Raw genomic sequence first — 14,923 nt, 5'->3', positions numbered from 1 at the left:
ACAATTGAATGCAAGTGAAACAAAGATGACATTAGACCGGCAGGAAAAGCAGCAATGTCAAGAATTTGCAATTGCAGGACTGTCTCTAATTGAAGGGATACACCCACCCACTCCATTATATTTGTAATTTAGAGGCATTCTTGGATTCCTAGTCAAAAATGAATTCTTTCATAATATCTTCAGGAACGTTTTTGACCATCTCACTCTGTACAAGATGCAACAGTCTCCTAAAGTATAGTGATCTGGCTTCTGTAGCATGTTATTCTGCAACTCCCAGGCACTACTACACAGAACAATAACGCTAGGCAAAAAGCCATCGGTCTTTAGAAAATGCCAAATAGTACAGAACACTGTACTGTGTTTCCCCAGCAACATGGACTTCAGCAAGCACTTTAATGCTGCACTTCACTCTCTTTGATAGCCTCCCATATAACAAAAGACTAATATTCAAAGGTATTTTAGGTGCCTAAATACCACTGCATGTGAACTTCAGGTCTCAACCTAAAGGAACTTGTCAGCTTCAGCCCAAGCTATAAAAAAAGATCATTGAGTGTTCCCAGAAAAGGAATGTGATCAGTGCCGCGGCTCTTCATAAACAATTTTCCTTCAGAAGGGAATGGCTCATTTACAAAGGAAAGATGGCCAACTTAAGAGCTAAGGACATCACAAACTTTCCTGCCTTCCATTCCAAGAGTAAAGTGCGCTTATTTTGAGTACCTTTGCATGCCTTTTCTAATACAAATACATAACAGTATTTACATAACAACAATAAAAAAAAAAGGACTCTGTTCAGCTTTACTCTGGGATGAAGATGAAAACAATCAAGCTCTACAACAGATGTCAATCACATCACCAAATTCACTGATGATATTCTCAGATAGTTTAGTAATAAGCATAGTTTGGTAATACTGAGGAAAAAAAAGTTATACAAATGCTCAAAATGCTTATTTAGCTTGACGTGACTCCTGCCTTGGTGAGTGGTTTTTAAAAATTCAATTCCATCACACCGTTTACCGCTGGCAGTCAGATGAGGCACTTCACACACACACACACACACACACACACACACACACACACAAAATATCAGATGCCACTAAAATTATGGAATGCAGTGATCCTCATGACTTGTATACACATTTAAATTCAGCGTTCACAGACTCAGAGAACAGGGCTCTTTGTGGGTTATTTAACACCTACATTTGCCATTAGTTATGTTGCTCTCTGCACTGCAGCTGAACGCAGTGTTTAACCACTGTTAGTTATTTAGCATTGCAATAACTGTAGTATGCACAGCGGTTGCTAAAAGCACTCAGCCAAAGTCCACAGTCACTGATTATTTTCTACTCACTGTATAAGACGTGAAAAAAATCTCTCTTCATCTTTCTCTACTTGGCTTCCACATCTAATACTGCGTGCCCTTAACAAACAGTCTATTTCAGTTTCCTGTACCATTCAGCTTAAGCAAAAACACAAAAAATGTGCATATGAAAAAGGAGAAAAAGGCAAATAAAATGGGTTTGACAACCCATGAATAGAGAAATGGTTTTAAGAAAAGCATGAAAGTTCAGCTCTCTCTTCCCACCTTCTTTGGGTCTGGATGCTGATTCCATTTAAGTCAATAGGATTTTTGCCATCATCTTCAGTGGCACAATTAGGCTCTTCCTCCTCTGACAGCTTCTATCCCACCTAATTCAACATACCAGCAAGACTCTTGTTGCCATGGCAACGTGATTTTTTTCCTGATCACAGACTCACTGGGTCAGGGCTCTTTTGGCATTTCCATTGAAAAGGCAGAGTTAGCAACAGCTTCATCTCCTTTCTGAACCCTAAATGTGTTAAGATTGCCTTAAAAGGGAAGAATCTGCTGGCAGAACTGTACCTGTGAAGGACCTCATGTTTTAGAAGTCTCTTATTCGACATCTGTGAATCTTGAGAATCATTCAAAAAGCCACTCCACTGTTTTGAGATAAATAAAAGGGTCCCAATGGTAATACTGTTATTGTTGGTAACATTTAAAAAATCTTCTCTAAATAAAAACTATTTAAACTAGTCTCTCAAAACTTACAATACCATGAAAGTACAATGTGTGCACACAGTAGGTCTATAATATAACAAATGTTTAGATTTTTTTTCCCCAAGTGCTTTGTTTGAATGACTATTTCTTTTTTCTATGCTGCAGTAGGTATGTGATTCTTGAGAAGGTACTTTCTCTGTCAGACCAAACAGGAAACATGGAGGAAAGGAAAAAATTAGCAAGGAATAAGTAGGAGAATGTAAGGAAAGGACAGAAAGGGAAAGGCCAGGAAAAGAAAAAGGGAGAGAGGGCAGCAAGAAGGCAGGCATTACAGAAGTTTGATTTGGCTTAGTTTTCAGCAAATTTAGAATTTGTTCCATTTGTTACAGTTTCTTCATTCTTAAAATTGAGAGATTTCCTTAATGTATGCAAGGAGGAACATTCCAGGCAAAAACTCTCCTTAGTTGTATCTCAATCACTTCCTTAGCCTTTCTCCTCTGAGTTTATTCAGACCCAAATAAGAGTGTTACTGTTAAAACACAGACGCTCTCAGGATATCATAGCTACAGTTCGTGAAATAGTTTAATACCCTGGATAGATTCCAGATACTTATATTGCCGTGCTCATTAATGCAAATTAATAATTGACAATGCATTTTACCAGTAACAACAGCAAACTGTACTGTATTACAATGCCAAAAAAAAAGCTCAAAAGTCATAGCAGCTAGCAATATTGAAAGAGCTATCATATAAAAACCAAAAACCCTTTACCTCTACTGTATTGCACAACAGTCCTTCCTTCTTTCCAACACATAAGGGCCTATATACTGTTTTAGACTCTACATCAACACAGAACCGTTGTATCACATACATCAGTATATTAATCCATCTAGTCCTCAAAGTCATCTCAAAGGACTCCATAGCCACCTACAGACATCCCATTATCACTAATGAAAAGCAGTCGGCTGTAGGAAAAACATTAAAAAAATGCAGCCAAAATAAGTGACAGTATCTCAACAACCGTGGGGCATATTCCTCAACCATCACTCTTCCCTACACTCCTGGAACAGAAGATGTAGGGAGATAAGGAAATGCTATGCATACATGTGTGGTCTCAGAAAGGTAAGGTATATTCTGTGTTGCAAAGTACTCGGGACATATTAATTTCAGTTAGGACAGGGGAAGGTCTGGACAGATTCACACAGAAAAGAATGAAAACCACAGGCAAGATTATTTGGGGAACATCCAATTAACATAACCTTGACTTTTAATTAAAACAACAAGTGCAACTCATCACAGAGTTCACCATCTTAGTTTTTGGTCCCTAGCAGAATGTTAATATCAATACATAAAAATTCAGATTTTAGGTTGCATTCAGAAAACTGAAGTGTAAAAGCTTGTCTGATTCCTTCCTGCTGATGAAAGCTAAGACTTAGAGTAGGAGTTCAGCAAAGCAAGATTTAGTCTAAGTGCCTCACAGTATTAAACCATTAAAGGAATAAATTACAACACTGGGTTCTGCATGTTAAGATTTTCTTATAGTTAAAAAAAAATATGTATGTCATACCTTAAAATATATATTTAGGTCTCTGAAAGGAACACTGGAAGTGTAAACAGGAGAAAAATTAACGTGTTACCACACATTGCAGTACAAAGACTGTGCTGATGCTTTCAAATGTACCACATTTAAACAAATGCAAGGGAAGTATTTAACACATGCAAGTGCAAGGTTTGGAACCAACGACTTTTCTTGATTGTTAAAAAAAAAATGTTTTCTTCTTACAGTAACATAGCTGTAACAGGTCTGATGAAAAAGCAGTCTAGGAATCATAGGAAAAAATGTAAAAAGAGTGAACAGAAAAGATGCCCTTACACAAGAGCTGCACAGCCAAGGCAGAAAAATCTAACAGAAAGTCTGTATAGAGTGACATCTAACAATATTGGATGCCACCAGATTGAATCAAGATCTTGGCCACCCCCAATCCACAGAGATTCTTATTGTTATTACCAATATTCTCTGTAGAATATTAGTATTTCCAAGCAACTCCAATATCCTAATCACAAGAAAGAAAACTCCAGAGGAGAACTATTCTACCTTTTTTCTTATCCTAACTTCAAGAGTTGCAGCTTCTTCTTTGTAAGACAGAAAAAAAAAAGCAAGATAAAAACATTAAAGCAAATTCACCCAAGTGTTCTTTGGGATCTCAGGGCAGTAGGGCTTTATTGGGCTCATGCATGTTAGTGAGACCATGCTTATGCATATGCTTATCTTTAGGTCATGTAATAAGCTCTACATTTTTTTTTGCCTTTTCATAAACTTTGTCATCCTAAGGCAAAGTTTCTCAACTCTACTGTTTTTTAATACTACTTTCTTTCCTTTTTTTTTTGGGGGGGGGGGTATTTCTAGGGTTTCCTTCTTCATATGGCATTCAAGTTATGCCTAGGACTTAAAAGCTGACTATTGGCAAAGAAGTATTTGTTGGATTTAAGCTTTTCATCCAAATTAATGTTGATTATTTCTTCCACTGTAGGCCATCTAGTGGTTTAGCTGTGCAAATTAAAGCCACGTGCTTTTTGTGCATCTTCTGTGAATTTACTGCGCAGTCTCATTGGAATAAATGATCTCAGGCAATGCTGAGTGAAATGTTCCATTTCACTCATTTGCTGTGACAAAGTGCCACCCAGAACACAGATGACTTGCACTGAAGAAAAAGTAAACAGATCAAGAGCATTTACCTCAAATCTTGTAAGCTGACTTACAACTAGCTTTGTACAGGTGTAAAAGAGACTGGGGGGGGGGGGGGGAGGAGGAGGAATACAAGCATGTCAGCAAGGTGCCCACGACCCAAATAAGTAACATAATGATCCATTTTGTGTGTAGTATTTTGTTTCATTCTTCCAGTCTTGAGATTGAAAGTATCGCTGCATTATTGCAGCAGAAACTTTGGCAGTTTTTTTTTTCCAGTTCTTACAGTTACATCTAATTAACCTCCATGTATTTTAAAATTTACCAATTTTGCATTTTGATAAACAGCATACTGTTATGTCAGCAAAAGACTGACCTATATTAACAACAGGAAGTTGTTATGGTTTCATATTCCTGTAATTAAAACAAGCAAACTAAATCTCTATCAGACTACAGTATACATCAGTTTTTTGTTTACTACACTTGAAGGGGGCAGTAAGCAGCAAAATTTGCCCAAAAATTCAAAAAATTTGCTTAAAAAATTCAAAAGTGTGTGCACACACACACAGAGCCTATGGCAGAGTGTTAGACCCTTCTGAGCTCAGATTTCTTTGTTACTGGTGATAGAGAAGGTTTTTGTGAGCAGATCTTGATAATGACCACCTTAAAAACCTTGGAGCCTGACCTCGGGGAGATGAAATACTGAAAACCTCTCTCTCTGTTCCCATGCAAGATACCTTTAACACCTATTTGAACTTTTGGACACTGTGAGGCAACCAGTATGCAATGGTACTGACTTCTTTAGTCTATAAGGTCGTCTTTATTTAAAGTGTCCATTATGATAAGCTTTTATACAAAAATACTCCTGTAACCATTAAGATGAGAGACAAGTGGCCATTGAACAAACACATTGGAGAAAGAGTTATGAGATTGCAGTGGTGGTAATTTATTCATTACATAGATTTATTTTTGCTCTTTAAAAAGGGGGTCACCACTGGAAACAATTCTTAAGCTGCTTCTAAATATCCAGGGGCACAACCCTAAAAACTTCACAGTCATCTGCTTCTAACAAGATAATTAGAAATTTTTACCTAATTCATCTGTAGATCCTACCGCAGTACCTCTGTGCTTCTGATTTTTCAGTATGAATGCTTGCAAAGTAATTTGTTTAGGCCTACATTTGAAAGCCACATAGCTAAAAAAATATCCAAGGGTAGCCTTGTCTTTTTGACTAAATACTTCCCATAGTTATGGAGAATATGACAGGAACTTAACAAAACTATTCATGAACTGCTACCCATCACTGAATACATTTTAGTGTGTTCACTTTGGCCACCTTTTGAGATTATACTCTGCTAAATAGCTCTATTTGATTCATATACTATCTGATGTATGTTGCTGATTTAGCAACTGGACAAAGCACTTGAGATGAACTGGCCCAATCCAGAGTAAACAACAGTAGCAACAGCAGGATAAATGACAGCATAGCTTTAGAAGAAGGAAGTCATGTCTCAGAACTTTACACAGAATGTATTGAAGGACTAAGCAGGCACATTGATAATGCCGAGATAGTTGGTAAATTGTATTTGAATATTTTGTCTCTCACTGATGACTCTTAAAGAAGCAAAGCTATCAGGGAATAAGAAAGAATGTTCTCAGCTCTGGAAAGTGATAAAACCCAAAAGGGGCATGAGCAAGGTGACACTTCACAATGGAACAAGCTACTGGTAAGCCCTAAGAGCACATAGTTGAGTCGGTGTCGTACAATATATTCTTAAATAGTCTGTAAAATGGAGCAAGTAGTGATGTAGCATGGCTTTAAAAGTATTAAAGCTAGACATATCTACAGCATTTCATAGTAGGCTTAAAAAGGAGCTACACTGTTAAATGACTGCATGAAAACTGCCCAGTAATGCATACAGGAAGAATGTAACCTTACCTATGCCTATTACCTACCACCACTTAGAAAACATCCTGAAGTCATTGTAGGTTGCTAGAAACATTCTGCAGGTCTACTAAGTTGTTGCTAAATCCTAGTTTTTCAAAATTTCCTGTTTTTAAACAGTTTTTAAAGTGTGCTTTAAACTCATTCCTAACCTTCAGCCAGGTGTGACAGACAAAGATGTTCTTTTCCATAAGTGAACAATAATGAAGGTAGAACCACGTCAACACCTATGTGCCATTTATATGATTCGAGTCTATCATCTGGAGAACTTGATGAACAATATGTGAGAGAGTTAACTTTCTAGGAATCTTGCATTTAGTGGAAATTATAATCCAATAGGCTTTCTCATGAAAGCGCAAGCAAGCAAATAACATAACATGTATCATGCTATCAAATGAGGGAAGATTTATCTGCCAACTTACCTATACATAACAGAAGAAAAAAATTACTCCAGCAAAATAGCTACAGTTTTAAACCAGATTAGTGATGTTACTGCCACAACCACTACAATCTAAGTATTTCTCTGCAGATTAAAAAAAAAAAAAGCACACCTAAATTACTGTCATGAACAATGAGATGATTCCTGGAAGACGTGGTTACAACAGATGGTAGTTGGGGAAGTTGCCTCCAAACGTCTTGCAAACACACTACAAGACATTTATGCTGTTTGCAGAAGGATAAGCTAGAACACTCTGCACCTCTACCACCAGATCATCATCCAAAGAATCCTGCAAGGAGAGATCCCCTATAAATCAACAAGAGTGACTACAGGAGCCTTCCATTTGTCATAAATCAAGAGTTATGGTGCATATTCATCTACAGCATAAATATCTTGCAGCGGTGGGGAGGGGTGGGGGGAGAAAAAGGAGTATCACATATCCCAACATCCCAACAGGGGTTTCAAAAGAGTTGCTCCTATTAGTATAAAATAATAAAATATAAACAACCAATTCACAGAGAAACTGAGACAGTGGCAAACACAACAGGATTACTTTTTCCAGTGACCCAGTCTCAAAGTATCTGGAGAAAGATTTAGACACTTAACTCATTCAATTGCTGTTTTCCCCCTCATAATAGAAACTATGAAAGTCAACACCTTACGCAGAGCATATGAATGTAAAGTAATACAGTTACAAAATGTCTAGATCATATTTAAATGATTTAGCACCATACCTGCATCATAGATTTTTTTTAAGCTTTGCACTGCTTAAATTTAATCTGAATTATCAACTCCTTTTTGGAGCATCCAGCTAGCAAGATAAGCATTTTCCAGAATAAATTGCAAACATACCATGAAGTGTCCTTCTTCGGCGCTCTCAGGCTGAAAGGCTTTCTACCCATCATGCTAGGCACCAAGGATTAAAACATCAAATGCAAATAGTTGTATTAAAAATTCTATATTGTGTCAAATAAAACAATAATTCTGCATACAAATTTATATACAACAAAAATAAAACTCTTCTTGAATAACACTGCGTAAAAAAAAAGTGCTCGCTGCTGTTCTGATTTAAAAATTCTGTAAGCAACAGGCTCACAAAGGGCATCAGTAAACACTTAACTGCATTGAAGGAATAATGTAAGGCACAGATACCAGTTATTTAAAGGTGAAAATAAATATTAGTCCCATACAGCTTTCGGTGCTGCTGGCAGATTATCTTTTCTTATTATCTGAAAACTGCAGATGTAGGTAATTGACTAACATAATATGTTAAAATAATGCATCAAGGAAAAACATGGGGAAAACTTGTCATCATAATCGGGCCTCTGTTCAACATTTCCAGAAAGCTGGTTTGGAATAATTTTTGTAACGACATAATCAGCCACTGCTTTTAGAGCAGCATATTAGTTGCTGTCCCCTCTTTCTGCTCAAAATTTCTGTTAGATAGTTCTCCTAGGATTTTTATCTATGAGTTATAGACAGCACTTAATCCAACAATGAATGACTAGTAGGGCTTTAAGTTCTAAACTAGTAACTATGGAACAGATGTGCACACCTGCTCACACAGTTACTTTTAAAAGAGGTCTTACATTCTAAACATTCCAAATTATTCTTAACCTCTTTTTCAACTGGCGTTTGTGAAATTATGACTAGTGCAGCATAACACTGGAGCTTTGGAGTGAGAAACAGAAACCAATTTAAATGTTTAGTTCAGGTACAAATGTAACATAAAGAATATACACCCCTCCCCCCCCCCAAATTTCTTGCTATAAAATGTTTTTAATCTTACACAAAGAAAATATTCTTAGAAGCACCACCAGGCTTAGGATTTCCAGTGGCATCCTATGTACGACAGAGTTTAGCAAGAAAGCCTAACGGTTTATACATTTGCTATCCTTGCTTCTTCTGCTCAATCCTTTTACACATGAACTTAAGTAGCTTCATTTTGAACTTTGACTGCACTATCATATGCAGCATGCTAAGACTGACATTACAGATTTTACTTCTATATCAGTGAGATTAGCATAATCATTGACACGGATGATCAAAGAATAACATAAGCTATATTCCATTTAGAGTCAATTAAGCTCTTTTGTTCTTAAACTGAAAAATTCTAGGCACTTAATTTTGGTCGTTTTAACCATCTCTGAGTTGCCTAACTGTGATTCGTTGTACTATTAAAAAACAAAATCAAAAAGAACACCTCTCCATCAGGTGATCTTTTTGCATTTGGACACCAGCTCTGGATTTAAATTCTAGAGCCAACGTATCATCTCAAAGCATAAAAGATCTGCTATATGTGGAGGGTCTGTCTCAAAAACACTTTCTTAACCAAACCATTATTTACTAAGCATAAAGAAAAATCTCTACGTGCACTGACTGCACATGTATACACATGTAAGGTCAGAGATGTGAATATCTGTCAGGACTGTCACTGTGGCCAATTAATTGTTTCCCTCAGCTGTATCATCAGTTCTGCTCTTACAACTGTACTGGAAGAATCTTACCAGAATTAGGGATATTAACTCTGGGGCCAAATACCTGCAATACTCAGTTTCAGTCATCTTCTTTACAAAGTAGTTATCAGAGTAATTTGAAATGACTATATTAGAGATTTCTACCTAACAATGATACTGGCTCCTTTAAGAAAATAATGTAAAATTTAATGTAAATAAATAAGCCACCACACCATTACAGCTATGATTTTAACAAGCAAGTCAGAAAATTCAAAGCTGTAGTTTCTAGCGCATCTACAGTGTCATTATATCACACACGCTATGGCAACACAATAAATGCTATATACAGTAGGAAAATACTACATATTCATGCACTGTTGCCAAGCAATAGCTGCCATAGGAACCATAACTTATTTTTTCTGACTTGTTTAGAAGCCCAACTATAACACTGCATTAACATTGATAATTTTAGATAAACTTGTATATTCCACATTACTTACTTTTTGTTGGAAAAATTCTATTCAATAAGAACACAAGAATTCTACACTGACATCTACATATAACCTAGGCTGTTAGTCATGACACACATTTTGTAAACTACTTTTCAGCATGACCTCGACAAGCTGTCTCTTGTGATGTGGGTTACTGTTCCAAAAAGCAGCAAAATTTTGTTGTGCAAACAACTAGGAAAAAAAATGAATTAAGTTACGCTGGGAAGGAGTTCAACACTATTTTAAACAATTCAGCTTCCAGTATGCAGTGACCAAAGACAAACGTTCAAAAGTGCAGGGACACAAATCTATCAGCATTTGTAACCAACAACATGTGAGTAACATTTGTTGGATCCAGTCAAAAAACAACAACAAATAAAAGTAAAATCATTGCTGTGTCATGAGTTAAAAGATCCAAAATTAAGGGAATATAATTTTAAACAGAAGTAATTGGTAGATATTATGCTCTCCCTGATAAAAGTCCCATCAGATTTAAAACATCCTGTCAAAATGTTGTCCCTAAATCGCTTTGGTTACAAATAGCTGTTCACAGATTTTGTTTCCTTTTGCAGAAGAACTCTCTCTGTTCAAGTGACTGAATCCTTCTTCCTTCTAAATGGTGACTTTAGTCTTTTCCACATGCTGCTTTTAGGTTTGGATTTTTTTTCCATTGCCATTACTGCTTCTTTTTCTTTCCTACGGATTTCTCGCACAAGAGCGTGAAATACATCATCAATATAGTAACGGTATGCAGCTGAAGTTTCAAAAAAAGGGCAGTTGAATTCTCGTGCTAAAGCAGAGCCTTCTTCTTTGGAGACCTTTTAAAAAAAAAAGTTCGTATTTGTCAACAAAGCCATAAAACCCAAAGTTTATTTCTTTACCTTTCTTGTCCTGCTTACTCCATAATTGTGCATGCAGCCTCCCAGTTCCAGAACAGCTCACTTCCACTGATCTCTAAATCTTTCTCTACAAATCCATTTTTCTTTTTCCTGCACTCACCACTTTTCTAGAAATGCAAACACTTGTAAGGATTCTCTGAACAGAGCAGCTCTGGTCATTTATGAAAAAACATCATCCCTTCAAAGAATATTACTTCCTTGGAGCTTAATTTAGAGGCTGCTTAATTTTGAGCAGCCCTCAGCCCTAACACAAGCAGTTGTCAGTTAGGTCAATTAAGGGTTTGCTTCTGCTGGTCAGCACCCAATGCTTTCGTCAAACGCTTCTTCCCAGAACTGAGCAAACCCTTTCCAAAGAAAGAATTTTACTGAAGTCATACAAAAGTAGCACTGACTACCCATTTTATACACGACACCTGTTAGTATGGGTGTTCTACTGTAACTACTGTAATTTTCCTGCTGTGACCCACACTGAAAATTCATCTAATTCCAGGTATACAAACACTACCTCTGAAACTTGTTTTCCAGATCACTTTTCCTTCCAGTGAAGCTCTGCTTCAAACTGTGTTTCCCCACAGACAGTAGTTACTGTTTTTTAAGCTGAATCTCCTCTTCCTTTCTGTCCCTTCTTATCCGAGTTCCTCATTATTATACCTCTATTCTTAGCACACTTGCATCTATTTCAATTGTACCACTATTTGCAAGTGGCTTATGGGATGCTAAATCTTTATTAGATACTATTGTCTTTCAGGAATTATATATATAAAAAAACAATGGAAACCTAAAGCATCAGGTTGAAGACCTTACTTTTGCAATTACTACATGTATTTGTTCATTCAACACATTACAGATTCAACAAGTACTTTTATTAAGTTAAATTTACTACATAGTAAACATGCAAAATTTAAGAAAGGGAATACAACCTCTTTTATTACTGTATTTTTGTGCCATTTACCTGCCGCAGCTGTGTCAGATCAGATTTATTTCCCACTAGGACCGCAGGAGTGTCATCAGTGCGCCGAACACGATAAATAAGCTGTTTGAACTCACGCACTTCATGGAAACTGCGTCGGTCTGTGATTGAGTAACAGATGATAAAACCCTCGCCAGCCCTCATGTACTGGTCTCTCATGGCTGTAAACTCTGCCTAAAACCAGACAATTACGTTTTAATTGCACAAATACAATGACTTCTAATTTGCTCGCAACAGAAAAAAAAACAATATGCATTCCAAAAACAGCTGGACAGAAACTTTGTAAACAAGATGGTTATCTATCTTCTTGTCCTGTTACATATGGGACAAGATATTATAAACATTTGAGATTAATGCTCAGTTTCCCTTGCTACAGAAATCATGTAATTATGTCATTTTTCAGGCAATATATATTGTTTGTAGAGCATGAATGACAAGATGCAATGGAGAAAGCAGGATATGAAAAAAGGATACCATTTGAGCTGCCTAGATATAGAGAGTATGATGCAGATGCTATAAACAACACGATACATGCAAGAAATGACAGAGCTCATAAAACCCATTTAGAAGAAAACACCAGCATACTGTTATAAGATCTCTGTCTCTATGCATGACCACAAACTTCTAAAACCCTCTCAATTCACTTCTTATTAGTCACATACCTGTCCTGCAGTGTCCAAGATATCCAGATTTGCAGGTTCATCATCAATGCGTATTCGTATTTTATAAGCGTCCTCTGTGAATTCATGACCCACAGGAAAGAACAAAGTTGGAATACAACTGCATTACTCATTAATCATGAATACAGGAAAAGATTGTTACACAAAAAGCACTTAATCTGGTAATTTTACTATACTAAATCAGCCTGTTCTTCATTTACAACAAATTGAAATATAATTGCTCAAGTATGATTTAGTATCCCACCCAACTGTTTGCTAAAATTATTGCACGTGCTATTTCTGACAGGCAAGTGAAAACATCCTATAAATTTAATCTTGCACACCTTTGTGGAAAACACAAGGTAAGAACATTATATTTTTCTCAAAGTCAGAAAATACCCACTGATTCAAGGAAAGAATTATAATGGCCACCACCACCTGCCAATTTCTTAAAAGTAAGACAGTTTTCTGTCCCTCCAAACCAATACTCTCATACTGAAACAGTCTGCTTTTCAACAAGAAGTTAGCTATTTTTCCTGCTTTTCCTTTGAAAGAGTAACTGTCGGTTACGGTTTCTTTTAGAGATGCTGAAAAAACAGGTCACAGAAGATATGCAGCAATACAGGAAGCAGCTGAGCATTTTCATCCCTTCCAAGTCAACTGAAAGTTTCTCAAACGCAGAGCACACTTTGGCCTGACAAATGTAAGGTATAGCAGAGAACTGATCTACACTACAGAGAGCTGATTTTTTTAACAGACTACCAACAATTACCTATCAGTAGTTTTGTTTTGTTTTAATCCTTGTCTGCCAACATACAGACAAATGCAGGTAATACATACCCTGAATAAAATAAGTTATATATTAGATGGGGAAAACACTAAAGATCTAAAAGTCGGGATAAGCCTCTTGGTCCTCAGGCAGTCTCAGAACTACTAACTCCTTAAATTAGTAGTCTAAGGAATTTTGAGTCCTCGGTTTACAGCCAAATTTATGACCTTCTTTAAATTAAGCACTTTAAAGCAATAGATTCCACAACAGCTTAATCTGCTAGGAGAGGGAGGGAACAGGAAAGAGAGACTTTTCTCACCAATTGTGGGATCGTGATCCTCTGGAAATCGGTGACTGATAAACTGCATGGTCATAGCTGGAAACAAAAATTGAAGACTCTTACAGTCTTGGCAAACATCCATCACCTCAACGTTCAGTTCACAACATATTTAAGCATGTTATTTCACTAACAGCTAAAACATAAAGCTGACAGAGAAAAAACATACTAAGTACAAGACTAGAAAGAAACATAATAGGTGAAATAACGCTTAGAAATACTGAGAAGCATACCCTTGCCCTCAACAAAGCACTACGAGTTTCAGAAACAAAGCTGGAAACGCGGAAGATGATGACATACCACACGCTCGAGACAGCCCTGGGGGACCAGAACAGAGCACAAACCAGAGCACAAACGTTTCGCTAACGAACGTTTCTTTTCAGCGCTCCTGCCCCCGGCTACCTGCGGAGTCCCGCCGGCTGCTCAGCGCAGCTGAGGAGGAAGCGACGGCACCGCCGGGAGCGGCAGAAAGGGGCCTCAGGGCCGTCCCAGCGAGCCCTGTGTAACGGCCGCCGCAGCTCAGAGCAGCGGCGCCGGCCGCGCCTCGCGGCCCCCCTCAGGCGGCGGATCGCCCCGTGGGGCCGCTACGCCCCACGCCAGCCCCCGCCGCCCCGTCCCGTCCACCGCGCCGCCCTGACCGGGGGGCGCCGCACGCACCGCTCTTGCCGACACCACCGGCGCCCAGCATCACCAGCTTGTACTCGCGGGATTGCCCCGGAGCGCCGCCGCCGCCGCCCGGGCGGGCTCCAGCGTCCATCGCCTCAGCGCCGAGGGAACCAGCCGCCGCTTAGCAGAAGAAAAGAGGGTGAGCGGCAGCCGCCCCTCGCTCGGCTCGGCCCCGCCCCGCCGCCGGCACGCACCACCCGCCGGCCTCACCACAGCAGGGACGTCAGACTCCTCCGCGCCGCATCCTCCCGGCCGCCCGCACGCGGACGGGGCCAGGGCGGGAGCCGAACCAACCCCCTCGGGGCTGCTTCGGCCCTGCTCAGAGCCGAGGCAGCGAAACCAAAATGGCGGCGGCTCCCGCTTCCCCGCGAGCGAGCACCCAGCGCCCCGCCCCGGGCCCCGCCCCTTCCCCACAAACGCCAGCGCAGGCGTGGGCAGGCACTGAGCTCCCGTCACAGCCTTTCGTACCAGGCTGACGGCTTTCTTAGGCCCCCGTGGGCAACTAATAATTACCTTTAAAAAATATTAAGGCAAACAGCAATCTATAGGGATCTCCCCACATTAAAGTTAGACCTCAAGGAAAAAAGAAGCAA

General features: G+C 38.8%; 1 protein-coding gene across 3 annotated transcripts; it reads right to left on the bottom strand.

The window, feature by feature from the left end:
- Positions 1-8,025: 8,025 nt before the first annotated feature.
- On the bottom strand, positions 8,026-14,685 carry RIT1 (Ras like without CAAX 1). Of its 3 annotated transcripts, XM_067313271.1 has the most exons (6): positions 14,541-14,685; positions 14,322-14,450; positions 13,647-13,703; positions 12,562-12,635; positions 11,882-12,073; positions 8,026-10,848 (listed from the first exon to the last, which is right to left on the bottom strand). In XM_067313271.1, the coding sequence occupies exons 2-6, from the start codon at positions 14,419-14,421 to the stop codon at positions 10,618-10,620; spliced, it is 654 nt and encodes a 217-aa protein (XP_067169372.1). In that variant the 5' UTR covers positions 14,422-14,450; positions 14,541-14,685; the 3' UTR covers positions 8,026-10,617. The 3 variants fall into 3 exon arrangements, with proteins under 3 accessions (XP_067169372.1, XP_067169373.1, XP_013810050.1); XM_067313272.1 differs by lacking the exon at positions 14,322-14,450; XM_013954596.2 differs by lacking the exons at positions 14,322-14,450; positions 14,541-14,685 and adding an exon at positions 13,965-14,056.
- Between the last annotated feature and the right edge of the window lie 238 nt (positions 14,686-14,923).

Source organism: Apteryx mantelli, chromosome 31 (assembly GCF_036417845.1).
Source record: "Apteryx mantelli isolate bAptMan1 chromosome 31, bAptMan1.hap1, whole genome shotgun sequence".
In the NCBI taxonomy this organism is placed as follows: Eukaryota; Metazoa; Chordata; class Aves; order Apterygiformes; family Apterygidae; genus Apteryx; species Apteryx mantelli.
The sequence above is the reverse complement of the archived record's forward strand: the minus strand, read 5'-3'. Positions and strand labels throughout refer to the sequence as shown.